The 27,771-nt window shown below is 41.9% G+C and overlaps 2 protein-coding genes across 5 annotated transcripts in view; one reads left to right on the forward strand and one right to left on the reverse strand.

Annotated features, from left to right (window-relative positions):
* The window catches only part of elovl4a (ELOVL fatty acid elongase 4a), a 90,319-nt gene extending 83,725 nt beyond the window's left edge, over positions 1-6,594 (reverse strand). Inside the window, exon 1 of the mRNA XM_063040336.1 lies at positions 6,534-6,594. The gene's annotated coding sequence lies outside the window, so the exon portion shown is untranslated. The remainder of the gene's footprint in view (positions 1-6,533) is intronic.
* Positions 6,595-6,748: 154 nt separating this feature from the next.
* Positions 6,749-27,771, forward strand: part of ttk (ttk protein kinase) — a 42,473-nt gene continuing 21,450 nt past the window's right edge. For 2 of the 4 annotated variants that reach the window (XR_010021043.1, XM_063072080.1), the window contains exons 1-7: positions 6,749-6,807; positions 11,402-11,530; positions 13,862-14,087; positions 19,254-19,360; positions 19,458-19,607; positions 20,044-20,158; positions 25,510-25,600. Coding sequence is in view for 3 of the 4 variants with exons in the window: in XM_063072080.1 (XP_062928150.1) it covers positions 11,404-11,530; positions 13,862-14,087; positions 19,254-19,360; positions 19,458-19,607; positions 20,044-20,158; positions 25,510-25,600 (816 nt within the window). In the remaining variant the exon portion in view is untranslated. Of the gene's footprint in view, positions 6,808-8,211; positions 8,309-11,401; positions 11,531-13,861; positions 14,088-18,441; positions 18,572-19,253; positions 19,361-19,457; positions 19,608-20,043; positions 20,159-25,509; positions 25,601-27,771 lie in introns of those variants that run through there. The other 2 variants (XM_063072087.1, XM_063072094.1) reach the window with 2 other exon arrangements.

Consider the following 27,771-nt stretch of genomic DNA (forward strand, 5'->3'; position numbering starts at 1 on the left):
CCATTCAAGAAGATCATGGCTGATCCAATCATGGACTCATCTTCACCTACCTGCAACCCTGTAACCCTCAATTCCCCTACTATGCAAAAATCTATCAAACCTTGTCTTAAATATATTTACTAAGGTTGCCTCCACTGCTTCATTGGGTAGAGAATTCTACAGATTCACCCCTCCCTGGAAAAAGCAGTTCCTCCTCATCTCCATCCTAAATCTAGGGTGTAGCTATGTCCCCTAGTTCTAGACTCAACTACCAGTGGAAACACCTTTCCTGCCTCTATTTTATCTATCCCTTTCATAAGTTTATATGTTTCTATAAGATCTCCTGTGATTCTTCTGAATTCCAGCGAGTAGAGTCACAGATCTCTCCCCATAGTCTAACCTCCCCATTTCTGGAATCAACCTGGTGAACCTCCTCTGCACTGCCTCCAAAGTCAGTATATACTTCCTCAAGTAAGGAGACCAGAACTGCATGAGGTATTCCAGGTGTGGCCACATCAGTACCCTATACAGTTGCAGCATAACCTCCCTGCTCTTAAATTCAATCCTTCTAGCAATGTAGGCCAACATTCCATTTTCCTTCTCGATAGCCTGCTGCATCTACAAACCAACCTTTTGTGATTCATGCACATGCACTCCCAAGACCCTCTGCACAGCAGCATACTGCATTTTTTTTACTACTTAAATAATAATCTGCTCTTTCATTTTTCCTTCCAAAGTGGATGGCCTGGCATTTACCAACATTGTACTCCATCTGTCAGACCCTTGCCCACTCACTTGACTTATCTATATCTCTCTGCAGACTCTCTGTATCTTTTGCACAATTTGCTTTTCCACTCAATTTAGTATCATCAGCACGGAGCGCTAACAAAAGAGGGCAGCATTTATCATTAACAGATATCCCACCTCTCCCAGGAGTTCCGGGAGTCTCCCGCATATTGATAGCAGCTCCCTGATGCCTGCAAATTATATACAATATCCCGGAAGTAGATTTTTTAGAGAGGGAGAGAGAGAGGGAAAAAAAAGAAAGAAAGAAAATGAATGAATCCTGCTTGAACAACAGGAATTCTGCAGATGCTGGAAATTCAAACAACATACATCAAAGTTGCTGGTGAACGCAGCAGGCCAAGCAGCATCTATAGGAAGAGGCGCAGTCGACGTTTCAAGCCGAGACCCTTCGTCAGGACTAACTGAAGGAAGAGTGAGTAAGGGATTTGAAAGCTGGAGGGGGAGGGGGAGATGCAAAATGATAGGAAAAGACAGGAGGGGGAGGGATAGAGCCGAGAGCTGGACAGGTGATAGGCAAAAGGAGATACGAGAGGATCATGGGACAGGAGGTCCGGGAAGAAAGACGGGGGGGGGGGGTGACCCAGAGGATGGGTAAGAGGTATATTCAGAGGGACAGAGGGAGAAAAAGGAGAGTGAGAGAAAGAATGTGTGCATAAAAATGAGTAACAGATGGGGTACGAGGGGGAGGTGGGGCCTTAGCGGAAGTTAGAGAAGTCAATGTTCATGCCATCAGGTTGGAGGCTACCCATACGGAATATAAGGTGTTGTTCCTCCAACCTGAGTGTGGCTTCATCTTTACAGTAGAGGAGGCCGTGGATAGACATGTCAGAATGGGAATGGGATGTGGAATTAAAATGTGTGGCCACTGGGAGATCCTGCTTTCTCTGGCGGACAGAGCGTAGATGTTCAGCAAAGCGGTCTCCCAGTCTGCGTCGGGTCTCACCAATATATAAAAGGCCACATCGGGAGCACCGGACGCAGTATATCACCCCAGTCGACTCACAGGTGAAGTGATGCCTCACCTGGAAGGACTGTTTGGGGCCCTGAATGGTGGTAAGGGAGGAAGTGTAAGGGCATGTGTAGCACTTGTTCCGCTTACACGGATAAGTGCCAGGAGGGAGATCAGTGGGGAGGGATGGGGGGGGGACGAATGGACAAGGGAGTTGTGTAGGGAACGATCCCTGCGGAATGCAGAGAGAGTGGGGGAGGGAAAGATGTGCTTAGTGGTGGGATCCCGTTGGAGGAGGCGGAAGTTACGGAGAATAATATGTTGGACCCGGAGGCTGGTGGGGTGGTAGGTGAGGACCAGGGGAACCCTATTCCTAGTGGGGTGGTGGGAGGATGGAGTGAGAGCAGATGTACGTGAAATGGGGGAGATGCATTTAAGAGCAGAGTTAATAGTGGAGGAAGGGAAGCCCCTTTCTTTAAAAAATGAAGACATCTCCCTTGTCCTAGAATGAAAAGCCTCATCCTGAGAGCAGATGCGGCGGAGACGGAGGAATTGCGAGAAGGGGATGTCGTTTTTGCAAGAGACAGAGTGAGAAGAGGAATAGTCCAGATAGCTGTGAGAGTCAGTAGGACAACAGTCGTTGACTTTATTAACTTTGTCTCCAACTTTCACCCTGCCCTCAAGTTTACCTGGTCCATTTCCGACACCTCCCTCCCCTTTCTAGATCTTTCTGTCTCTGTCTCTGGAGACAGCTTATCCACTGATGTCTACTATAAGCCTACTGACTCTCACAGCTATCTGGACTATTCCTCTTCTCACCCTGTCTCTTGCAAAAACGCCATCTCCTTCTCGCAATTCCTCCGTCTCCGCCGCATCTGCTCTCAGGATGAGGCTTTTCATTCTAGGACAAGGGAGATGTCTTCATTTTTTAAAGAAAGGGGCTTCCCTTCCTCCACTATCAACTCTGCTCTTAAACGCATCTCTCCCATTTCACGTACATCTGCTCTCACTCCATCCTCCCACCACCCCACTAGGAATAGGGTTCCCCTGGTTCTGATCCCGACTATTGTAGGGGGTGTGTGTGTGTGTGTGTGTGTGTGTGTGTGTGTGTGTGTGTGTGTGTGTGAGTGAGAGAGGGACTACGGATGTATATGCCATCGGACGTTGTCCGAATGGACATTAAGCGGCGCACACCTGTAATAAGCATACACCTTATGCTTTTATTTCTTTTAGGAACCACAACATATTAGGGAGGCTAAGTGCAGGGAAGGCTGCTCAAGTATTTCACAGTTCTTTTCAGCAGAAAACCAAAGTCTGACAGAGAAGGTCACTGGAGCTGAGGTGTACTTTACATCTTCCAGCATTGAGCATAATCTGCCATTCCGGGTGTGTTAGCACACAGGCAAGCTATTCAGGAAAATGTTTCCTGATTCAGAAATAGCAAAAAACTATGCCTGCTCATCAACCAAGACAGCAGGTATTGTGAAGCAACACACATCAAAGTTGCTGGTGAACGCAGCAGGCCAGGCAGCATCTATAGGAAGAGGCGCAATCGACGTTTCAGGCCGAGACCCTTCGTCAGGACTAACTGAAGGAAGAGTGAGTATGGGATTTGAAAGCTGGAGGGGGAGGGGGAGATGCAAAATGATAGGAGAAGACAGGAGGGGGAGGGATGGAGCCGAGAGCTGGACAGGTGATAGGCAGAAGGGGATACGAGAGGATCATGGGACAGGAGGTCCGGGAAGAAAGAAGGGGGGGGGTGACCCAGAGGATGGGCAAGAGGTATATTCAGAGGGACAGAGGGAGAAAAAGGAGAGTGAGAGAAAGAATGTGTGCATAAAAAAGAGTAACAGATGGGGTACGAGGGGGAGGTGGGGCCTAGCGGAAGTTAGAGAAGTCAATGTTCATGCCATCAGGTTGGAGGCTACCCATACGGAATATAAGGTGTTGTTCCTCCAACCTGAGTGTGGCTTCATCTTTACAGTAGAGGAGGCCGTGGATAGACATGTCAGAATGGGAATGGGATGTGGAATTAAAATGTGTGGCCACTGGGAGATCCTGCTTTCTCTGGCGGACAGAGCGTAGATGTTCAGCAAAGCGGTCTCCCAGTCTGCGTCGGGTCTCACCAATATATAAAAGGCCACATCGGGAGCACCGGACGCAGTATATCACCCCAGTCGACTCACAGGTGAAGTGATGCCTCACCTGGAAGGACTGTTTGGGGCCCTGAATGGTGGTAAGGGAGGAAGTGTAAGGGCATGTGTAGCACTTGTTCCGCTTACACGGATAAGTGCCAGGAGGGAGATCAGTGGGGAGGGATGGGGGGGACGAATGGACAAGGGAGTTGTGTAGGGAGCGATCCCTGCGGAATGCAGAGAGAGGGGGGGAGGGAAAGATGTGCTTAGTGGTGGGATCCCGTTGGAGGTGGCGGAAGTTACGGAGAATAATATGTTGGACCCGGAGGCTGGTGGGGTGGTAGGTGAGGACCAGGGGAACCCTATTCCTCGTGGGGTGGTGGGAGGATGGAGTGAGAGCAGATGTACGTGAAATGGGGGAGATGCGTTTAAGAGCAGAGTTGATAGTGGAGGAAGGGAAGCCCCTTTCTTTAAAAAATGAAGACATCTCCCTCGTCCTAGAATGAAAAGCCTCATCCTGAGAGCAGATGCGGCGGAGACGGAGGAATTGCGAGAAGGGGATGGCGTTTTTGCAAGAGACAGGGTGAGAAGAGGAATAGTCCAGATAGCTGTGAGAGTCAGTAGGCTTATAGTAGACATCAGTGGATAAGCTGTCTCCAGAGACAGAGACAGAAAGATCTAGAAAGGGGAGGGAGGTGTCGGAAATGGACCAGGTAAACTTGAGGGCAGGGTGAAAGTTGGAGGCAAAGTTAATAAAGTCAACGAGTTCTGCATGCGTGCAGGAAGCAGCGCCAATGCAGTCGTCGATGTAGCGAAGGAAAAGTGGGGGACAGATACCAGAATAGGCACGGAACATAGATTGTTCCACAAACCCAACAAAAAGGCAGGCATAGCTAGGACCCATACGGGTGCCCATAGCTACACCTTTAGTTTGGAGGAAATGGGAGGAGCAAAAGGAGAAATTATTAAGAGTAAGGACTAATTCTGCTAGACGGAGCAGAGTGGTGGTAGAGGGGAACTGATTAGGTCTGGAATCCAAAAAGAAGCGTAGAGCTTTGAGACCTTCCTGATGGGGGATGGAAGTATATAGGGATTGTGAACATGGCACATTAAGACAGAATTCAGAAGTCAGCTGTCTCACAAATCATTTTTGAATCTGATGTCTTGCAAAATCAACAAATTCATTGACACAGACTATCCACAAAATAATCTGCAGATGCTGTGATCAAAGCAACACTTTCAGTACGCTGGATGAACTCAACAGTTCGGGCAGCATCAGTTAGAAACGATGAGTCGACGTTTCGAGCCGGAACCCTTCGTCAGTACTGAAGAATGAAAGATGGGGAATGATTTGAAGAATGCTTGTAGCTTCAGTTGAAAGACCAGTAATTTGAAAGACAAAGGGGTGGGGGAAGGGAAGCATTGACGTCATAGCCCTGAAAACAATGGGTAGTAGAAGAAGGAGGCGGAACCATGAGGGAGCTGGGGGAGGGGGCAGAGTGAAATAGGGATAGAGGAAGAGAGGGGGAGGGAATTACCAGAAGTTGGAGAATTCTATGTTCATACCAAGGGCCTGAAGACTACCTAGACGGTATATGAGGTGTTGCTCCTCCAACCTGAGTTTAGCCTCATCATGGCAGTAAAGGAGGCCATGTATGGACATACCTGAATGGGAATGGGAAGCAGAGTTGATGTAGAGGAGGCCGCACCGGGAGCACTGGATGCAATAGATGACCCCAACAGACTCACAAGTGAAGTGTTGTCTCACCTGGAAGGACTGTTTGGGGCCCTGAATGGTTGCAAGAGATGAGGTGTAGGGACAGGTGCAGCACTTACGCTTACAGGGATAAGTGCCGGGTGGGAGATCAGTGGGAATGGATGTGCAGATAAGTGAGTCGCAGAGGGATCGATCCTGGCGGAAAGCGGAGAGGGGTGGAGAGGGAAAGATGTGCTTAGTGGTGGGGTCCTGTTGAAGGTGGCGGAAGGTGCGGAGGATAATGTGCTGGATCCAGAGGCTGGTGGGGTAGTAGGTAAGGACAAGGGGAACTCTGTCCCTGTTGTGGTTGTGGGAGGATGGGGTGAGGGCCGAAGTGCGGGAAATGGAGGAGATGCGGGTGCTACAGCAACACAGACTGCTATGAGGTTGAGACTTCTGGTTGAGACCTCCCTGAAATGAGTTTTTGCAGGGTGGGATGTCTGCATTAAAGACCCCCACCATCCAAGCTATGCCATAATCAGGCAGGAGGTACACAAGCCTTTGGTACACACCATCAAATTCAAGATTACAAACAAGAGAAAATCCCCAGATGCTGGAAATCCAAGCAACACACACAAAATGCTGGAGGAACTCAGCAGGCCAGGCAGTATCTATGGAAAAAAGTACAGTCGACGTTTCGGATCGAATTCAAGACTAATTATCAGGATCCTAATCTGGATTAGATAATTTTATTCATCACAAATATGAACTGATTCTACGAATTCACGTTCAAAGACTCGTTACGACTGTGTTCTCAGTCGTACTTTCTGTACAATTTTTTTGCACATTGGTATGTTTGTCGGTTTATTTATGTACAGTTTTTCGTAAATTCTATTGTCTTTTGTTTTCCTGTAAATGCCTGAAAGATAATGAATACTGTATCAAGATTATATGTGGCGACACTTACGTGTTTTGTTAACGCAGTTATACTCTGAACTTTGTCCTTTGAACTCTGATGTAAGTCGGCGCTGTCTGGTCCACCACCCCGCCCCACTTGTCCTCAATGCTCCCTTCACTTCGTGTTGTCAGGGGGCGGGTGGAACAGCCCTTCGGCAGCGAATCCGAATCGTTGCTGCGCCTCAGACCAATAGCAGGGCTCGTTGCTGAGAAGTGCGGCAATTTTGAACACGGGCGGTTGGCGGCTGGCGTTGATGTTTGTTAGCAGTTTTCGGTCCTGCTCGGTAAGTGGCTGGTGTTGGCTGGGCGGCGTGGGAGTTGAAGGGATCGGGGCGGGGGCAGAATTACCGGGGTCTGTGGAGATCAGAGGGGCATGCGAATGCAGTGCGGTCCCCTATATCCCCCTCCCATAACCACTGACCAAACACCATTTCTCTCCTGTCCTCATGCCCTCTTGGTATTAAACAATTATCAGTTTCCGGTTTACATTTTACCCTTTTCCCAACGCTTACCTCCCTTTAGCATGCAGCTGTATTCCCAAGATTTGTACATGGTAGTCCCTTTCTAATTTGTTACAGCACCCTTTGATTCGTTTTATACGTGCTGGTCGTTCCTGCCCTACTACCGTTAGCGCAGCACCTGAAGATCCAACACGCTCGGCCACTCTAGCACTGTCATTAAGAATGCCTACCATTCCATCCCTCGAGCGCATTTCAGGAAAACTGACTATCTGGCTGTCGTCTTCCTACCTGCATGTAAGCAGAGACTAAAGAGCAAGGCAGAAGATGTAAATCAGCAAGAAGGTGGTCACGGCGCGTAGAAGAATGCGGCTACGGGATTGTTTCGAGTTGGTAGACTGGGCCATGTCTAAGGGCTCATCAGAAGCTCTGAATGCATATGCATCTGATGTCATGGATTTTATAAAGAACACTTGTGGACCGGTGGCCCCCCACAAAATCATTCAGAGTCTTCCCCAACCAGAAGCACCAAGAGATTTGCATTCCGCTGAGGGCTAGATTGGTGGCATCCAGGACTGGCAATCCAGAAAGTTATCTCACATGTGAAGTGGCAATTCAGACCAAACTTGAATTATAGAAGGACGATTGACAGCTCTAGGCGGATTGGAATGCCAGCACCTCCTACAAACCAAAAGCAAGCAATGTAAATGACACAAACATGAGAAAATCTGCAGATGCTGGAATTTCAAGCAACACACATAAAAGTTGCTGGTGAACGCAGCAGGCCAGGCAGCATCTCTAGGAAGAGGTACAGTCGACATTTCGGGCCGAGACCCTTCGTCATACACCATACATCAGTATGCACTTCATTGACTATAGCAGTGCCCCGCATTCAACACCATCATCCCCTTGTAAATAATCACTAAGCTTCAAGACCTAGGGCTTGATTCCTCTGTGTGCAACTGCATCCTCAACTTTCTCACTTGCAGACCCTAGTCAGTATGGAGTGGCAACAACATCTTTTCCACAATCTCATTCTGCACAGGTCCACCAAAAGGTTACATGCTGAGTCCCCTGCTCTACTCACTTTAACCTTTGTGTGGCTAAATACAGCTCTAATGCCTTATTTAAATTTGGTGATAACTCCGTTGTTGGCTGAATCAAAGGTGGTGATGAATTGACACGCAGGAAGGAGATTGAAAATCTGGTCAAATAATGCCACAATAACAACATCTCACTCAATGTCAGCAAAACCAAAGAGCTGATTAGCAACTGCAGGAGGAAGAAGCTGGAGGTTCATGAGCTAGTCCTCATTAGGGGATTGGAGGTAAGAGGGTCAGTAACTTAAAATTCCTTAGTGTTATCATTTCAGTGAATCTGTCTTGGGACCAGCATGTAAGTGTAATTACAAAGAGGGCACAACAGCACTTCTCCTTTCTACTTTCTTAAAAGTTTGCACAGATTTGGCATCTCATCTAAAACTTTGAGAAACATCTATAATGTACAGATGTACAGTGGAGAATATCCTAACTGGTTGCATCAAGGCCTGGTATGGAAACACCAATGCCTGCGAATGAAAGTTCACAGAAAGTGGCGGATACAGCGAAACCCTCCCCACCATTGAGCACATTTACAAGCTGCGCTGCCACAAGAAAGCAGCATCCATTATCAAAGAGCCTCACCATTTAGGCCATACACTCTTCTCACTGCTATCATCAGGCAGGGTGTACAGGAGCCTTAACACCCAAAACAACCAGGTTCAGGAACAGTTATTGCTCTACAACCATCAGGCTCCTGAACCAGCATGGATAACTTCATTCAGCCTCAGCTCTGAACTTATTCCACAACACTAGACTCACTTTCGAGGTCTCCACAACTCACGCTCTCAGTATTATTTATTTTTTTTATTTGCACAATTTGCCTTTTGCACATGGTTTGTCGAATTTTGTATTTAGTTTTCATAAATTTTATTGTGTTCTATATTTTGCTGTAAATGGCTGCAAGAAAATGAATCTTAAGGTAGTATATGTATTTTGATAATATATTTACTTTGACCTGCTGAAGGTAGTGGTACATTTAAAAGGCATTAGGACAGGTGTATGAATAGGAAAGGTGTAGAGGGTCACCAGCTGAATGTGGGCAATTGGGGCCAGCTTAGATGAAAATCTTGTTCTGCATGAGTGAGTTGGGGCTTTTGTTTCTGTGCTGTTGAACTTGAAGATTTGGTTGCAATGAACAATGTACTCGACAGATGCTGCTTGACCCACTGAGTTCCTCCATTAGATTTTTGCTCCAGATTCCAGCATCAAAACTCTTCTGTATTGCCAATCTAGCTGGTTGGCCACATGCTTTCCTGTTATGGGGAGTTGGTGTGCCAGTTGATTTGGACTTTGGGGCTAATCACAAGGGAGACGGGTTGATTGGAATCAGGAAATCGTACAGTAGCTGCCTTCTGGATTATATTCACATAGAAGTGCTCCTGTTAATTCATACTGAGCCTAATGCTTGCCTGCTTGCTTCAACAGCTCAGTTGTGCTGCTCTGGTGCATTAGACTCTGGGTTGAATATTTTGTTACACCATTTGTAATGTTTCTGTTTTGTTTTTAAAAATCTGCATAACATCCATTTTCTACTTCAATGTAAATAAGACCATCTTTTCCACTTCAGCTTGGTGCAAGTTTGGAGGAATGCTGTCATGGTGGATTGGAGTCTAATCTAAGGCTACGTCCACACTAGACTGGATAATTTTGAAAACGCCGGTTTTGTGTAAAAATGATAGGCGTCCACACCAGGTGTTTTTGAAAATACCTCCGTCCACATTAAAACAGGTATTTGAGTGAATCTCCTCCATCTGGGCATGCGCAGGACACATCAACAGAAAACAAGTAAAGAGGAAATGGTATACTTGGTGTGCGTTTGTCCAGTTACAGACTAGAAAAATTTAAAAGGAAATTGCCAAACGATGGACAGCTGCTGGCTCTCACGCAGGAGGACTTAAAACTGAAAAAACAAATACTGGAGCGTATGTAGGCAACCGACAGGGAGTTCATGGACAGTATGACCCGGCCGACGACGAACATTGAAAAACTGACTAACTCTGTTGCAGAGGGATTTGCAATGAGGAGGAATATGATGGCTTACCCCCCCCCCCCCGCCAGTACTTTTCACCGCCACAATACCAGCCTCACAGCCACTACAATAGCTACACATATGGACACACAGACCCCCGGGTGGCCCCACCAACATCTTCCCCACTCCCACAGAAGGGTTACCCTGGAAACATTTCCTACAGCCATAGTCTCTTCACCGATGAAAGGGACGACAGGTTTTTTAAAACCTTCGGTTACCCGGTACACACTACAACACCCAACCGGTGTTTTCAGATTTAAGCACTCTAGAGAGGGTTTTAGAAAAGCACCGTTTTTGGGGGAGGAAAACACTGTTTCAGTGTGGACAGAGGGTCAAAACAAAGAGAAAAAGCTTCGGTTACGGATTTACCCGGTCTAGTGTGGACGTAGCCTAAGACCCTTCAATGGAATTTGTCATGCAGCAATTCATTATGTTGTATATGTTTTCTTGAATTTAACATTGCATGCATCCATCTGTGTAACCCTCTTATCTCTTTATGAAATACCTCAGAGCAATGCGGCACAAGGTTTTGTTTATATAGAAGTCTTCAGGTTTCTATACTTCAAACATAATTTCAAATGTTCTAGTTCAATATTTTCTCATTACAATCGATCCATTTGGAAGTAACTTTATCCCCCAAGTTATATGAAGTAGTGTTGTGATTGTAGCCTGTGGTTTGGCTATAGTTCCAAGTGGTTTTCTGATCTATTACACGACTGGTTAAGTAAGCCCTGTTTCTGCTGAGTTTTCATCGTTGAAATGTCCTCCCGTTTATGTAGCCTAATATTGAATTTTCTCCTTCCAACTTTATCAGTGGGGTTTTTAATGTTTGAATTTTCTAATTGCATTGATTTAGATACATAACTATAACTTTGCACTTAGACGGCATTGCAAGAGAGGTGCCAGTGGTAGAATTAGTTATAGTTTAAGATTTTTATTAGTTGGATCTATTGCAAACCCGATTTCATAAAGCTATGAAGTAACGGTCCCAAGGTGGAAATTAATTCAATTATTTAATAAATTTGGTTTGGTCTGCATTTTAATTGAATGTTAGATTGAAACTATTTTCAATAAGAAGTGGAATATGTAGTAACATTAAGATTTATTTTATCCTCTCATTGCAATGCCAATTTACTCATGAGAGGCAGTATAATATGAGTTCCATACAAGTATTTTTTGAATGTGAATATTGAAGACTAAAACTTAAATATACCTTTTTGTGGGATGTTGTTTTGAAGGTAATGATAAACATATCATTGAAATATTTTAAAGCTTTTCCCTTTCCTTGTAGTAATGGAGGATGAAATTAATGATTCACGGATGCGACTTGCTCGCCTTACAAGTCTGTTAGCTAACCTTCGAACAAAAAATGAGGAAGCAAACAAAACTGAAGAATTGAAATCTAATTTGGATGTTACAGGTACAGTGTGTTCACTTAAGTTATGAAAGCAATAACACAATCTTTCCATGTATAGATATTTGAACACTGAGCTACAAATAAGAATAGAATGTCTTCCCCCACCCTCATACAGAAATGTAGGATCTTGTAAGCACAAAACATTCTGCAGATGTTGAAAGCCCAGTGGAACACACACAAAATATTGGAGGAACCCAGCGGGTCAGGCTGCATCTTCAAAGAGGAATAAACAGTTTCTTCATGGGCTGATTGATAACACTAAATAGATAATGTGCTCTGATAATCCTTTATTATGATCTGAATCATAATAGAGATATGGTTAAAATTCTTCTCTATAACCCTCTATTACGAATATGCAGCCAAAGACTATTTAGAAAGTTGATAAATTAATTTATTATTTTTCACATTTTGCAAGGTACAGTGGAAAAACTTTGATTTGATTGCCATCCATACCAATCACGTCATCACATCAATACTAGGGAAGAGCAGTAATAGATGCAGAATAAAGTGTTACAGTTACAGAGAAAATGCAGGAAGGTAATATGTTTCAATCTCTTGATCTACATAAGAAATAGGAGCAGGAGTTGGCCATCCGGCCCATCGAGCCTGCCCCGCCATTCAATAAGATCATGGTTGATCTGTCCATAAATTCAGCTCCATCTACCTGCCTTTTCCTCATAACCCTTAAATCCCTTACTATGCAAAAACCTATCTAACTGTAGCTTAAATATATTTAGTGAAGAACCTTCAACTGCTTCCCTGGGCAGAGAATTCCACGGATTCACCACTCTCTGGGAAAAGCAGTTTCTCCTCATCTCCATCCTAAATCTTCTCCCCTGAATCTTGAGGCAATGTCCCCTAGTTCTAGTCTCACCTACCAATGGAAACAACTTTCCTACTTCTATCTTATCTATCCCTTTCAAAATTTTGTTTGTTTCTATAAAATCCCCTCATTCTTCTGAATTCCAGAGAGTATAGTCCCAGGCAACTCAATTGCTCCTCATTAGGTTAACCCCTTCATCCCTGGAATCAACTTGGTGAACCTCCTTTGCACTGCCTCCAAAGCCAGTATATCCTTCCTCTAGTATGGAGACCAGAACTGCACACAGTACTCCAGGTGCAGCCTCACCGGTACCCTGTATAGTTGCAGCATGACCTCCCTGCTCTTGAATTCAATCCCTCTAGCAATGAAGGCCAATATTCCCTTTGCCTTCTTAATAACCTGTTGTACCTGCGATTCATGAACAAGCACTCCGAAGTCCCTCTGCACAACAGCATGCTGCAATCTTTCACCATTTAAATAATAATCTGCTCTTCTATTATTCCTTCCAAAGTGGATGATCTCTCATTTACCAATGTTGTATTCCATCTTCCAGACCTTGGCCCACTCACTTAACCTCTCTCTATCCCTCTGCAGACTCTCCACATCCTCTGTACAATTTGCTTTTCCACTCAGTTTAGTGTCATCAGCAAATTTTGCTACGCAACACTCAGTCCCCTCTTCCAAATCATCAATGTAAATGGTAAACAGCTGTGGGCCCAGCACCGACCCCTGCGGCACCCCACTCACCACTGACTGCCAACCGGAAAAACACCCACTTATACCAACTCTCTGCCTTCTATTGGTTAACCAATCCACTATCCATGCCAATACACTTCCTCCAACTCCATGCATCGTAATCTTGTTTATAAGTCTCTTGTGCGGCACCTTATCGATCGCCTTCCGAAAATCCAAGTATACAACATCCACCTGTTCCCCTCTATCCACTGCACTCGTTATATGCTCAAAGAACTCCAGTATGTTTGTCAAACTTGACCTGCCCTTTCTGAATCCATGCTGCATCTGTCTAATGGAACCACTCCTTTCTAAATGTTTTGCTATTTCTTCCTTGATGACAGCTTCAAGCATTTTCCTGACTACAGATGTTAAGCTAACTTGCCTATAGTTGCCAGTCTTTTGTCTCGAGATCAAGAATCCATTTTAACATACAAGAACAACACATGCATTTCCAGCATATGCAGATCTTCTTGTGTTTTTTAAAATACATTAAGTATATTATATAGTCTTATAATAGTGGGATAGAAGGTTTGGTGCCTTCTGCTCAATGGGAGGGGCAAGAGGTGAGAATGTCTGGGGTAGTGGGGTCTTCAATTATTTTGGCTGCTTTTCTGAGGGAGTGAGAAGTGTAGACACCTAGCTGAGCAAAATAATTTCTAATTCTCTCTAGTCTTGTGATATTAAACCATCTAAATGTCAGTGGTACTTTGCTGCTTAATGTTTACAGTAGGTTTACTGTCAATCTATAATAATGAAAGCCTTCTACTTTTTAATAGACCACACTGGTACAATTAGACAAATTATGGCTGATGGAAATTTTCCTGAAGACTGGCTTGCATATCTTCAGAAGGTGGGAAAGATGGGTGATCCACAAACTAATGTAAGCTTATTAAATAAGCTTATAGAGCTGTATGATGATGCAGTTGCTGCCCTACCACTTGAGAAGCACCATGCAAATGAATGTTATGCTCGCATCTTGATCTCTTTTGCCAAGCTTAAAAGGCAAGTATTTTTATTTTTATCTGATTTCTTTTAAATAAACTGATTTGGGTACATATTTAAATTTCCTATGCCCTTCAGTCTATTTTAGTGCATTTGTTTTTTAAAAGAAGGGATTGTGGGAAGAGGAAACATATTAAGGAACAACTATTCATTTTGTAATTTGAATTCATAAAAAATTGAGAATACAGGGACCCACAGCAATATGACATTTTATGTAATGGAAATTCATCCTGTTGGAATTCATCATTCAGAAAATCTGAGTTACAGTCTAACAATTTGATCTTATGACATTTTATTTGGAAAACAAAATGTACACGAAGTTAATTTGTTTTCAACTCATTTCGTTGTGCACGCAGAAGTGATGCGGCTTCATGTCACAGAAAGATTGCAGAATGTTGGGGAAAGGTGGTTGCCTGTTCTTTATACTGATTCATTTTGAAGAATGTTCTCTTTTCATCTTGTAGATATCGCAAATATTTTTATGACCTATTTAGATTATCATTGCTGTTTAAGAGACAATTATTGTTTGAATTTACTCTGTATATACATAAATTATTGATTGTTGCAATGGGAATGGATTATGGGAAAACTATCATTTGCCTATTTTTTTTACTGCTACAAGTAATTATCAAATTTCTTAACATTCTGTTTGGGTGAAATGAAGTGTGAGATTATAATTGTTTATTTGGAAGGCATGGTATGTATGATCTGTCATTCCTACTTGGGATTATGAATTTCAACTTGGGTTTGCCACTTTTTCTTGGGCTGTGTATATGCTTAATACAATTAAAGTTTACCTGCATTGTACTATCTGCATTTATGTAGCACTTTCTCCTTAGAACTTGTTCCTTTTATACTTTGCTTTTCTTGGATTTACATGGGTAAATTCTGAATCATTACTTTGCTCTGTTCAGTGTCTAGTTCAGTGACAGGATGTATTTTGCAATTTATCTTATTGCTGAAGTAGGGTCATGGTCATAGAAAACTACAGTTAGAAACAGGCCTTTTGTCCCATCTAGACCATGCTAAACTAGTTATCTGCCTCGTCCCTTCAACCTGCACCCAGACTATAAGCTCTCCATACTCCTCCTATCCATATACCAAACCCAATTTCTCTTAAGTAAGAAAATTGAACCAGAGTCCACCAGATCTGCTGGCGGCTCATTCCACACTCTCACCAGTTCCCCATCATGTTTCCCCTAAACATTTCACTCCTCACCCTTGAGCTGCTGTGTGACCTCTAATTCAAGTTTCATCCAACCTTATTGGAAAAAGCCTGCTTGGATTTACCCTATCTATACTCATAGTTCTATATACCTCTATCAAATCTCTCATTCTCCTTTGCTTTGGTAAATAAAGTTTTAACCTGTTCAACCCTTCCCTATAATGCAGGTCCTCAAGTCCTGGCAAAGTCCTTGTAAGTTTTCTCTGCACTCCTTCAATCTTATTTACGTCATTCCTGTAGGTAGGTGACCAAAACTGCATACAATACTCCAGATTAGGCTTCACTAACATCTTGTACAACTTCAACATCATTAATCAATACCTGATTAATGAAAGCCAACGAGTCAAAAGCCCTCTTTAGCATCTTGTCTAGCTGTTATGCACTTTCAAGGAATTATGGATCTGTATTCCCAGGTCATCTGTTGTGCCACACTCCTCAGTGTCTTACCATTCACTGTGTAAACCCTACCCTAGTTTGTCATCCAAAAGATCAATGCCTCACAGTTGTCTGCTTTAAATTCCATCTGCTATTTTTCCAGCTGGTCCTGATCCTACTGCAAGTTTTGGCTTCCTTGCTCCTCACTACGTCCTCAGTATTGCTGTCGTCTGAAAATTTGCTGATCCAGTTAACCAGATTATCATCTAGGTTTCGATATAAATGACAAATAACAATAGACCCAGCACTGATCCCTGCAGCACACCACTAATCACAGGTCTCCAGTCAGAAAGTCAACCATCTACTACCACTCTGGCTTCTCCCATGAAGTTAATGTCTAATCCAATTTACTACCTCATTCTGAATGCTAAGCGACTCAAGCTTCTTGACCAACCATCCATGTGGGACCTTGTTAAAAGTCTATGTGGATGACATCCGCTGCCTTGCCTCCATTAACTTTCTGCTAACTTCTTCGAAAAACTCTACAAGATTGTTTTAGACATGACCTACGCTGTACAAAGCAATGCTGACTATCCCTAATCAGCCCCTGTGTATCGAAATACTTGTATATCCGTTCCCTTAGAGTATCTTCCAGTAGCCTACCCACTACTGATGTCAGGCTCATCAGCCTATAATTTCCTGGCTTATTCTTTGAGCCTTTCTCAAGCATGGAACAACCTTAGCTATCCTCCAATCCTCTGGCACCTCATCCGTGGCTAAGGACATTTTAAATACTCCCGCTAGGGCCCCTGCAATTTTTGTACTAGTTTCCCACAAGGTTCAAGGGAACACCTTGTCAGGTCCTGGGGATTTATCCATCCTAATTTGCCTCAGGACAACAAGAGCTACCTCCTCCTTCGTAAATATGGTGCATAACCTCACTGCTGTGTTGCCTCACTTCTATAGACTCTGCCATCTCCAGAGTAGATACAGATGCAAAAAATCCATACTCACCCATCTCTTTTGGATCTGTACATAGATGACCACTCAGATGACCACTCTGATCTTCAAGAGGACCAATATGTCCCTTGCAATCCTTTTGCTCTTAATATATCTATAAAAGCCCTTGGGATTCTCCTTCCACCTTGTCTGCTGGAGCAACCTCATGCCTTTTAGCCCTTTCCTTAAGAGTGCCCTTGCATGTCTTGTACTCCTGTACCTTGTTTGCTCCTTCCTTCCTGAATCTTCTATGTACCTCCATCTTCTTAACCAGGGTCTCAATATCTCTTGAAAACCAAGGTTTTCTAAACCTGTTATCCTTGGCTTTTATTCTGACGGGAACGTATGAATTCTGCTCTCAAAATTTCACGTTTGAAGGCCTCTCACTTACCAAGCACACCTTTCCCAGATAACAACCTGTCCCGATAAACACTTGCCAGATTCTTTTTGAGACCATCAAGGTAAGCCAGTACTTCAGCTGTATTCACATGAGACATTTTACGCCTTCCATTAAGTCAAGTTCATTTTGATGATGCCACTTTGGTCTCTACTCAGTAAAGTTTAGCTCATCTAAAACTCCAAATAACATTGCCAATCTGAGCTGTTGTTGAGATACTTTCAAGAACTCTACAACTTTATATGCTCAGTATTATTTATTTATGGTTTTATTTATTATTGGCATAATCCATCCTCTTTAGCAAATTGGTTGTTTGTCAGTTTATGTATAGTTTTAAATAAATGCTATTGTATTTTTTATTTTTCCTATAAATACCAGCAAGAAAATAAATCTCAAGGTACTATATGGTGACATATAGGTACTTTGGTAATATATTTACACTGAACACTGAGTAACATCTGTGGGGAAGAAAGTTGATGTTTTGGATTTTCATTGGAAATAAAAGTTAAGTAATTTTGCTAAGAACAAAAATGCTGAATTCTACTACCACTCTGTTTTCACTCCAGACTCCAGCATCTGTACTTGTAAATCCTTATTCCCTTCCCTTTGTTGTGAACAAAACCTTTCAGTGATATTTTAAAATTTAAAAGAAAATCTTCATCGTGACAAAGATTTGTTAAGTAAATGTTGGCTAAATAGTGGAGAGCAGTGTATACTGTATAAATTCTTGACATATTACACCACTCCATTTCTTTATTTCCCTTCAACCATTTGTCGGTCCCAAGTTTTTTTGTTTTTAGTGGTATGAAATGTAAAATAACTGCCAGGAAGTATCAGGAGATGAAAACTGAATGCAGGGGGTGAAAGGGCAATTTGAATATGCATTCACAAAATTATTAGATTATCTACAATCATGAGGTACAATTTATATGGGTAATATATGCATCAAAACTGATTTTTCTTTAATGTTTATGTAAAACACCAATATATTTGCTTGTGATGAAAAATTAATTGCGTTTTTAAAGTAATATTAGCACTTTTCTCTATCAAAGTCTAAATGATTATGACAAATATTTAGAATGAGTACTGAATATTATGTTATAGTTCAATGATTTGGATGATGCAACTGATGGCTTTGTGGCCAAGTTTGCGTACAATATGAAGATAGTTGGAGGGGCAAGTAGCGTTGAGAAAGCAGGGAGGTTGCAGAAGGACTTGGACAGATTAGGAGAATGTGCAAGGGAGTGGCAGATAGATTGCACTATCGGGAAGTGTACGGTCATGCACTTTGGTAGAAGGAACAAACGTGCAGATTATTTTCTAAACAGGCAGAAAGTTAAAAAATCTGAGGTGCAAAGGGACTTGGGAGTCCTCGTGCAGAATTCCTTAAAATTTAACTTGCAGGTTGAGTTGATGGTGAGGAAGCAAATAGAATGTTAACATCCATTTCAAGAGGACTAGAATATAAAAGCAAGGATGCAGGCACTGGTAAGGCCTCATTTGGAGTATTGTGAGCAGTTTTGGGAACCTTGTCTAAGAAAGGATGTGCTGACATTGGAAATTGTTCAGAGGAGGTTCAAGAAAATGATTCTGGCCATGAAAGAGTTATAGTTATAATAGTTATAAGAGTTACAATATTTCATTGAAATCTATTTAATATTGAAAGGCCTATATAGAGTGGATATGGAAAGGATGTTTCCTTATGGGGCGGGGGGGTGGGAGGAGACGAGGACCAGAGGGAACTGCCTCAGAATAGAGGACGTCTACTTAGAACCAAGATGAGGAATTTCTTTAGCCAGTGGGTGGTAAATCTATAGAATTCGTTGCCACGGGCAGCTGTGGAGGCCAAGGCAGAGGTTGATAGATTCATGATTAGTCAAGGTGTGAAAGGTTATGGGGAGAAGGCAGGAGAATGGGGTTGAAGGGGAAAATGGATCAGCCAAGATGAAGTGCGGAGGTGACTCTGAGCCTAATGGCCTAATTCTTCTACTATCTCTTATGGTCTTATAAATAAGCATGAAAATCGCATGAGATAGTTTGTCATCTCCTGGCAAATAATGTCCAGCAAGTTAAGAGTTGCACTCAAAGTAGAGTGAATAAATTAAGATTAACTTCCAGTTTTATTATTTCTCTGTATAAGCTCTTAAAGTACTTGATTTTTCTCCCTCAGTTTTGTGGATATGGATGAAGCACAGGAGCAGTTTAACCTGGCTCGAGTCAACTGTAAGAAATTCGCTTTTGTCCATGTAGCATATGCACAATTTGAGTTGAATCGAGGTCTGTATCAATTCCTGTTTTATCACTGAAAACTTTGAAAAACAATGCAGTTATAGATTTGTGAAAAGTGGGCAATTAATTTATTGACATTTGACAGGCTCTGTTCGGAAGTGTAGAAGCATTCTTCAGAAAGCATTGGATACCAAAGCAAAACCACTGGAGTTATTGGAAGTAGCTTTTCAAAACCTGAATCAGGGGAAAGCACAACTTGTGTTGTGTGAAGACTGGGATAAAGAAAATATATATGGTAAGTTGTTTTGAGGCTGCAGGGGAAGTATATGCCAGAGAGCATTGAAAGAATGAGTTGTCCTCTAGTACTTTTTGGCATTTTTTTTCCTTTTGGATTCTTCGCAATGAGCCTGTAATTCATTTATCAGAATGTAGTTGCATAATTTTTATCACCACTTGATTCGAGTATTACAGGAATGTGACCAAGATCACAAGGGAGTGAGGTAGTATTTTGAAGACCTAATATATTTGCACTAATTTGGAGAGTAATTTGGAATAAATACTACTTCCATGCATGCAAGGACTGCATCCTGTTTTTATAAGGCAAAACTTGTCAGTGTGCAATTGAGCAAATGTGTTTAAAAAATTTTTGCAAGCTGTTCAAGTCTCAAGTAAAGTTCCTCACTTTGTAATAGAATTTTTTTTTAACCTTAAAACTTTTTTTTTAATCTTAGTGCCTGTGATCAGCCAGCAAAGTGTGTTATCAGCCAATAATGTCATGATAAATAAGGCTGGAAAAAACAGCAATTGCTCTGGAGAATTGCACTTTGAACCTGTTCCATCATTGAGGTGAATATATTATTTCAATTTTCAAAATTGTTTGGAATATTTTAGTGAGTATTTTGAGCTCTAGTATATGCGTGGGATTTTTTTTCATCAGGGCACCCGATTAAGTGTTTTGGCCTGAAACGTCAAGTGTTTATTCATTTCCATAGCTGTATATAAATAAAGAACAAACGAACTTAAAGGAAATATTGCCTACTATTGAAACATAGTGAGAATAATAATGAAGCTGTCAAAGTTCAAAACCTAACCAAGGAGATCTAATAGTGGCATCTGGAAGTAGAATCTGGAAATTCACTGAATATTCTGAAGTTTTTTGACATTATGAAGGAGGAAGTGTTGATGGTCTTGAAGAGCATAGATCAGGATAAATCCACAGGGCCTGAACTGGCATATAAGGACACTTTGGGAAGCAAGGGATGAGTTTGCTGGGGATTCTAGCAGATTAGAGACCTGTAACCAGCATGTATCACAAGGGTTGGTATTGGGTTCTTTATTGTTTGTCATATACAGTGTATTGGTGTGGAACTGATTGTAGGTGGCATGATTGTAAGTTTGTAAATGACACCAAAATAGTGATATGGGCATTGAACGTTCAAGCTTGTTTAATGTCATTTCCTTTACAAGTATAAAGGAAAAGCACATAACAAACACAATAAGATAAAGAAAACAATTTTAAAAAGATAAATATAAATAAAGTTTATTTACATTGATTACATGTACATAGTGACTACAGTAATGTCTGTGCGTACAACAACTCAGGAAATGATAAGGAAGTTGTGGTTGGGGGCGTGGAGGGGAGGGTTAGTGGGTGGAGGTGTTGAGTAGCGTTTTAAGTCTGTTGGTCGTGGCATGCTTGCTATGTAGCCTCTTCCCTGATGGGATTGAGACACAGTTCATGAGCGGGGTGGGTGGGATCCTTCAGGAGATTGCTGGCCTTTCCCCAGCAGCTTTCTGTATACATGTCGATGTAGAATTAGCAGCAAAATTGGGCCATTTGGCCAAATAAGTCTGTTCTGCCATTGGCCTGCACAGATATCTGTAGCAATAAATTACACAGATTGACCACCCTCTAGCTAAAGAAACTTTTCCTCATCTCTGTTCCAAATGGACATCCCTCAGTTCTGAGGTTTTTCCCTTTGGTCCTAGACTTTCCCACTATAGGAAACATCCTTTCCACATCTACTGTATCTATATAAAGTGCCTTTCAATATTTGATAGGTTTCAATGAGATACCCCCTTATTTTTCTAAACTGCAGTGAGTACAAGGCCAAAGCCACTGTACTTCTTTAATGTTAACCCTTTCATTCCTGGGATAATTCTTGTGAAACACCTCTGGACCCTATCCAATGCCAGCACAACTTTTCTTAGACAAGGAGCCTAAAACTGCTCAATGCTCCAAGTGCAATCTAACCAATACCTCATAAAGTCTTAGCGTTACACCCTTGCTTTTGTATTTTAGTCCTCTCGAAATAAATGCAAGCATTGCATTTGCCTTCCTTTCCACCAACTCAACCTGCAAGTTAACCCTTAGGGAATCCTGTACTAGGACTCCCAAGTCCCTTTGCACCTCTGATTTTTGAATTTTCTTCTTGTGTAGAAAATAGACCATGTACTTCTTTACAGTATATTCCATTTGCCACTTCTTTGCCCATTCTCCCAATCTGTCTAAGTCCTGCAGACACCCTGGTTCCTCAACACTACCTGCCCCTCCACCTATCTTTGTATTGTTCACAAAATTGGCCACAAAGCCATCAATTTCATCCAAATTTACTGACATATAATGTGAAAAGAAATGGTCCCTATACCAACCCCTGTGGCACACCACTAGTCAATGGCAGCCAACCAGAATAGGCACCCTTTATTACCACCTTTGCCTCTGGCCAGTCAGCCAATCTTCTATCCATACTAATATCTTTCCCGTAAAACCTTGGGTTATTATCTTGTTAAACAGCCTCATGTGCAGCACCTTGTCAAAGGCCTTCTGAAAATCCAAATAAACAACATCCACTGACTCTCCTTTGTCTATTCTACCTGTTCTTTCCTCGAAGAATTCCAACAGATTTGTCAGGCAAGATTTCTCTTCATGGAAACCATGCTGACTTTGGCCTATTTTATCATCTGCTCCATGTAGCCCAAAACTTCATTCTTAATAATCGACTTCAACATCTTTCCAACCACTGGTCAGGTTAACTGCCTTATAATTTCCTTGCTTTTGTCTCCCTCAAAGAATGGAGTAGAATTTGCAATTTTCTAGTCCTGCGGAACTGTTCCAGAATCTATTGATTCTTGAAAAATCATTACTATTGCCTGTACAATCTCTTCAGCTACCTCTTTCAGAACCCTGGGATGTCGTCCATCTGGTCCAGGTGACTTTACCTTAAGACCTTCAACTTCCCAAGCTTCTTCTCCTTAGTAATAGTATCGGCACTTTACTTCTCCCTGGCATTCTCACATTCCTGGCATTCAGCTGGTGTATTCCACAGCTACGGCTGACATAAATACTTAAGTTTGCATGTTCCTGCCAGGATTCAGGGCAAAGTTAACAGGCATAGGGAACCTTGGTTTTCAAGGGATATTGGCGATCTGGTTAAGAAATGGAGAGAGGTATATAGCAGGTATAGGCAAAAAGGAACAAATGAGGTACTTGAAGACTATAGAAAATAAGAAAATACTAAAGAAGGAAATCAGGAAGGCAAAAAGAAAACATGAGGTTGCTTTGGCAGATAATGTGAAGGTAAACCTGAAGGGTTTATACAAGTATATTAAGAGTAGAAGGATAGTAAAGGACAAAATTGGCTCCCTAGAAGATCAAAGTGGTCATCTATGTGTGGAGTCTCATGAGATGGGGGAGATCTTAAACAATTTTTTTGCATCAGTATTTACTCAGGAAACTGGCATAGCGTATACGGAAGGAAGGGAAACAAGCAGCAGTGTCATGGAACATATAGAGATTAAAGAGGAGGAGGTGCTTGCTGCCTTACAGCAAATAAAGGTAGATAAATCCCCCGGGCCTGACATGATATTTCCTCGGACCTTGAGAGAGACTAGTGTAGAAATTGCAGGGGCCCTGGCAGAAATATTTAAAATGTCCTTAGCCACGGGTATGGTGCAGGAGGATTGGAGGGTAGCTCATGTTGTTCCGTTGTTTAAAAAAGGCTCCAAAAGTAAACTAGGTAATTACAGGCCGGTGAGCCTGACATCAGTAGCAGGTAAATTATTGGTAGGTGTTCTGAGAGATCGGATATACAGGTATTTGGACAGCCAAGGGCTGATTAAGGATAGTCAGCATGGCTTTGTGCCTGGTAGATCGTGTTTAACGAATCTTGTAGAGTTTTTCAAAGAGGTTACCAAGAAGACAAAGGAAAGGCTGTGGATGTTGTCTACATGGACTTTAGTAAGGCCTTTGACAAGGTCCCACATAGGAGGTTAGTTCAGAAGGTTCGGACACTAGGTATTCATGGACAGGTTGTAAACTGGATTCGAAATTGGCTGTGTGGGAGAAGACACTGGTAGTGGATGATTGCTTCTCAGACTGGAGACCTGTGACTAGTGGTGTGCCTCAAGGATCTGTGCTGGGACCATTGTTGTTTGTTGTCTATGTCAATGATCTAGATAATAATGTAAATTGGATCAGCAAGTTTGCTGATGACACTAAGATTGGAGGCGTTGTGGACAGTGAGGAAGGCTTTCAAAGCTTGCAGGGGGATCTGGACCAACTGGAAAAATGGGCCAGAAAATGGCAGATGTAATTTAATGCAGACAAATGTGAGGTGTTGCATTTTGGAAGGACAAATCAAGGTAGGACATACACAGTAAATGGTGGGGCACTGAGGAGTGCGGAGGAACAAAGGGATCTGGGAGTTCAGATACATAATTCCCTGAAGGTGGCATCACAGGTAGACAGGGTTGTAAAGAAGGTTTTTGGCATCCTGGCATTCATAAATCAAAGTATTGAGTATAGGAGTTGGGATGTTATGGGGAGGTTGTATAAGACATTGATGAGGCCAAATTTGGAGTATCGTGTACAATTCTGGTCACCTAACTATACGAAGGATATCAGTAAGATTGAAAGAGTGCAGAGAAGATTTACTAGGATGTTGTCGGGTCTTCAGGAGTTGAGTTACAGGGAAAGATTGAACAGGTTAGGGCTTTATTCCTTGGAGCGTAGAAGAATGCGGAGAGATTTGATAGAGGTTTACAAAATTATGAAGGGTAAATGTGAATAGGCTCTTTCCACTTAGATTAGGAGAGATAAATACGAGAGGACATGGCTTTAGGGTGAAAGGGAAAAGATTTAGGGGGAACATTAGGGGGAACTTCTTCACTCAGAGAGTGGTGGGAGTGTGGAACAAGCTGCCATTTGACGTGGTAAGTGCGGGCTCACTCTTAAGTTTTAAGACTAAATTGGATAGGTACATGGATGGGAGAGGTCTGGAGGGTTATTGACTGGGTGTAGGTCAATGGGACTAGTGGTATGATGTTTCAGCACAGACTGGAAGTGCTGAATGGCCTGTTTTCTGTGCTGTAGTGTTCTATGGTTCTAAGTTTGTTTGCCATTTCTTTGTTCCCCCATTACGAACTGTCTAGTGTTATTTTCCAGTGGTCTGATGGCCACTCTTGTCTCCCTGTTACACTATATATCTGAAAAAGCTTTTTGTATCCTATCTTATATTATTAGCTAGCGTACCTTCGTATTTCACCTTTTCTCTGAACGTGTTTTTTTAATAGCCTTCTGTTGGTTTTTTTACATCATCTTCCTTTTGGTAAAACATACAGGTTAGGGAAGTGCTGTCGAAAAATCTTTACTGTTCATTTTGTATATGATGCACATTACAGCTATGCTGTGGTGGGGTGAGTGAATTTAAAGGGTAGTAATTTGGGGGCCAGTCCAAGAATGTTTTTGTCTTGGATGACATTAAGTTATGAGTGTTGCAGCACATTCAAGGAAGCACGTGGAGTTAACCACATTCCTGATTTAAGCCTGTTAGAGGTTAGTGTGGCTTTTGCTAGGAGGTGGAAAAGGTTAGCCCAGGATACCCAGCCTTTACTGGATCATCCATAAATATGGATATTAATGGTATGGGCTTTTGAAATGTCATTGGTTAACATGTTAGACTGGTGTGTATACTGAATGTTACTTACTACGTCTATGACCCTACATCTGCCCATGCATGAATGTTGTCCAGGTCTTGCTGCCTGTGTTGCTAGCTGCTTCATTGTCTGAGGTGATGTGAATAGAGTTGAAAAAGAAAAACTTAACATCTTGTAAAAGGTTACTGTTTCTTGTACTAAAACGTTTTCTTTGAGCAAAGAATTAAGTCACAACACAGTTACTATTTTTTACATACCATTAGGACTGATGTGGGTAACCTGGCCAAAGAGAATGATGTCTCATTATTGGAGCAGAAAACAGTCAAGCAGCTGAAAAACAGTACTGGCACCAAGGTAAAAACATTCTCAAACTTCATCTAATTTCTTATTTACAATGGATTCCAGTTAATTGGGACTCATCAGGACCAGTACATTTTGCCCCAATTAAACAGCTACCCAAATGAGCAAACTTCATGGAAATACTTAAAATGGTATTTTAAAAAAAACTACCATTCAACTGAGTAATAAATCATGTATTTAAATGAAAAACAGAACAAATTAGAATGCTATCAATATTACTACAGTACTATAAGATTGTATTTCTAATAGTTATCAATGGGGGAATTAATGCAGTGTACAAAATCAGCATCGACACTTAGTAGCATCTATTGAGGAGAATAAGCAATCGACATTTCAGGCCAAGACCCTTCTTTAGTCCTGAATCGTTGACTGCTTATTCCTCCCTATAGATGCTGCCTGATCTTCTGATTTCCTCCAACATTTTGTGTGTGTTGCTTTGGATTTCTTGCATCTGCAGACTTTCTTGTGTTTATATACATCTAGTGTCTATTGGGGACACAATGGACTGCCTTCATAGAATACTTTCCATGATTGTATCCTCAAACTTCACTTTCATTTTAACATTCAAGTTGATTGTTGATACCTTCCAATTCTTTATAGTTCCTAACATGTTGAAATAGTGAAATTTCATTTTCACTCCTGGCCGTTTCTGGCATCTCTCAGCCTAAGTACTAGAAACTGCTTTGAGCAAGACCGTTCTGAATTGTCTTGCTGCTTATTTCTCGCCAACTCTTACTGACAAAAATCATTGCTGTTTGAACATAAACACGCAACTAACACTATTTAAAAGCTGTTGACTCTAAGTATAGTGTAGTGTCTTAACGGCCATACGATTGCATGCAACTGATGCTAGATAGAAACTTCAGTAACAGTCTCCTGCCGCAATTATGCACATAATGTCGAAAATAAATGAAGAGAATCCTGGCTATTTTCATGATTAGTTTCTGACCTTTAAGAATTAACCCAAGTAAGCGTCTGCCCCTGTTAACTGATGACCCAATTGATCAGAATTCATTGTATTTCATAACTGTCTATTACCTTAATCAAATAATTGTCACGATTTCTCCCAATTTAAATGGTTGATCTTGATAAAAATGTTTACTGATTTGTGCTCAATTGTTTTGAAAACAAACTGTTTATATTTTAGGCCAGTTTTTAAAGTTCTAAATATAAAAATGCTCAATGACACATTTGCCTGTGTACGTTGTTCTGCTTTTTTTTCTTAAACAACTTTTTAAAAAAAAAAAATTTACTTGAAGACCATATGTTTTTCAAAATCTAATTATGGACATTGGCTGGAGCAGTGATGCTGGTTGGCAGGTTTTGAACCTGGGAACAAACATGGAAATAGTTTAAAACATTTTGATCTAAATATTATATACGTTACTTTCAGTGCATCATTATTCTCTTCATACTTTTGTCGGGTGCCATTTAGGATGAATGAAAAAAATCATGATAAGTAGGGAATAAGGTAGATTATCTAAATAGCTTTAGTTGTGACAGTACATGTGCTGTATAAGTAGGTGCTTATGGTTTCATTGGATTGTGTTTCTCTCCTCCTCCACTCCTCAGTTGAATCATTCTGAAGATTTTTTGGGGGAAATTAATTTATCTTTACACCTGCTTGAGATGAATTTATTGATTTGTCCTGTTTTTTGTTCAAAGTACATTAGTTATAGAAGTATGTAGCCAATCAAGAGATTCCTCTCCTTGCAGACAGCCATGAAACAAAGAAACCCAATGGACCTCATTTAAGTAAAAGAAGTCTGTTAAACACCCAATATGCAAAAAGAAAAAAATCATGCAATTAAAATGAGCAAATAACATTCAGGATTGAAGTTGAGGTAATGGAGTCAACGGCTACGAGGCCAGTCACAGCCGATCCAAGAGCTCATCAGTTGCATGTCATGTCCTCCGTTAGGTGCTGAGATGAATAAACCTCGTGGAGCAGCGACCTGAAAACCAGACTGTCCCTCACTTCCACCCTGACCTTTTATTCTAGCCTGGTGCTTAAATCAGCCAAACTGGGTCAATCCTGGCTCTCAGGCCCAGGCCCTGCCACTTCAATACGGTCTCAGGCCCGGAACCAGCCGCCTCGATTTGGCCTACAACTAACCTTTTCGATTCAGCCCGGTGCTTAAATCATTCAACCATAAGCTTGTTCC

Source organism: Mobula hypostoma, chromosome 2 (assembly GCF_963921235.1).
Source record: "Mobula hypostoma chromosome 2, sMobHyp1.1, whole genome shotgun sequence".
NCBI lineage: Eukaryota > Metazoa > Chordata > Chondrichthyes > Myliobatiformes > Myliobatidae > Mobula > Mobula hypostoma.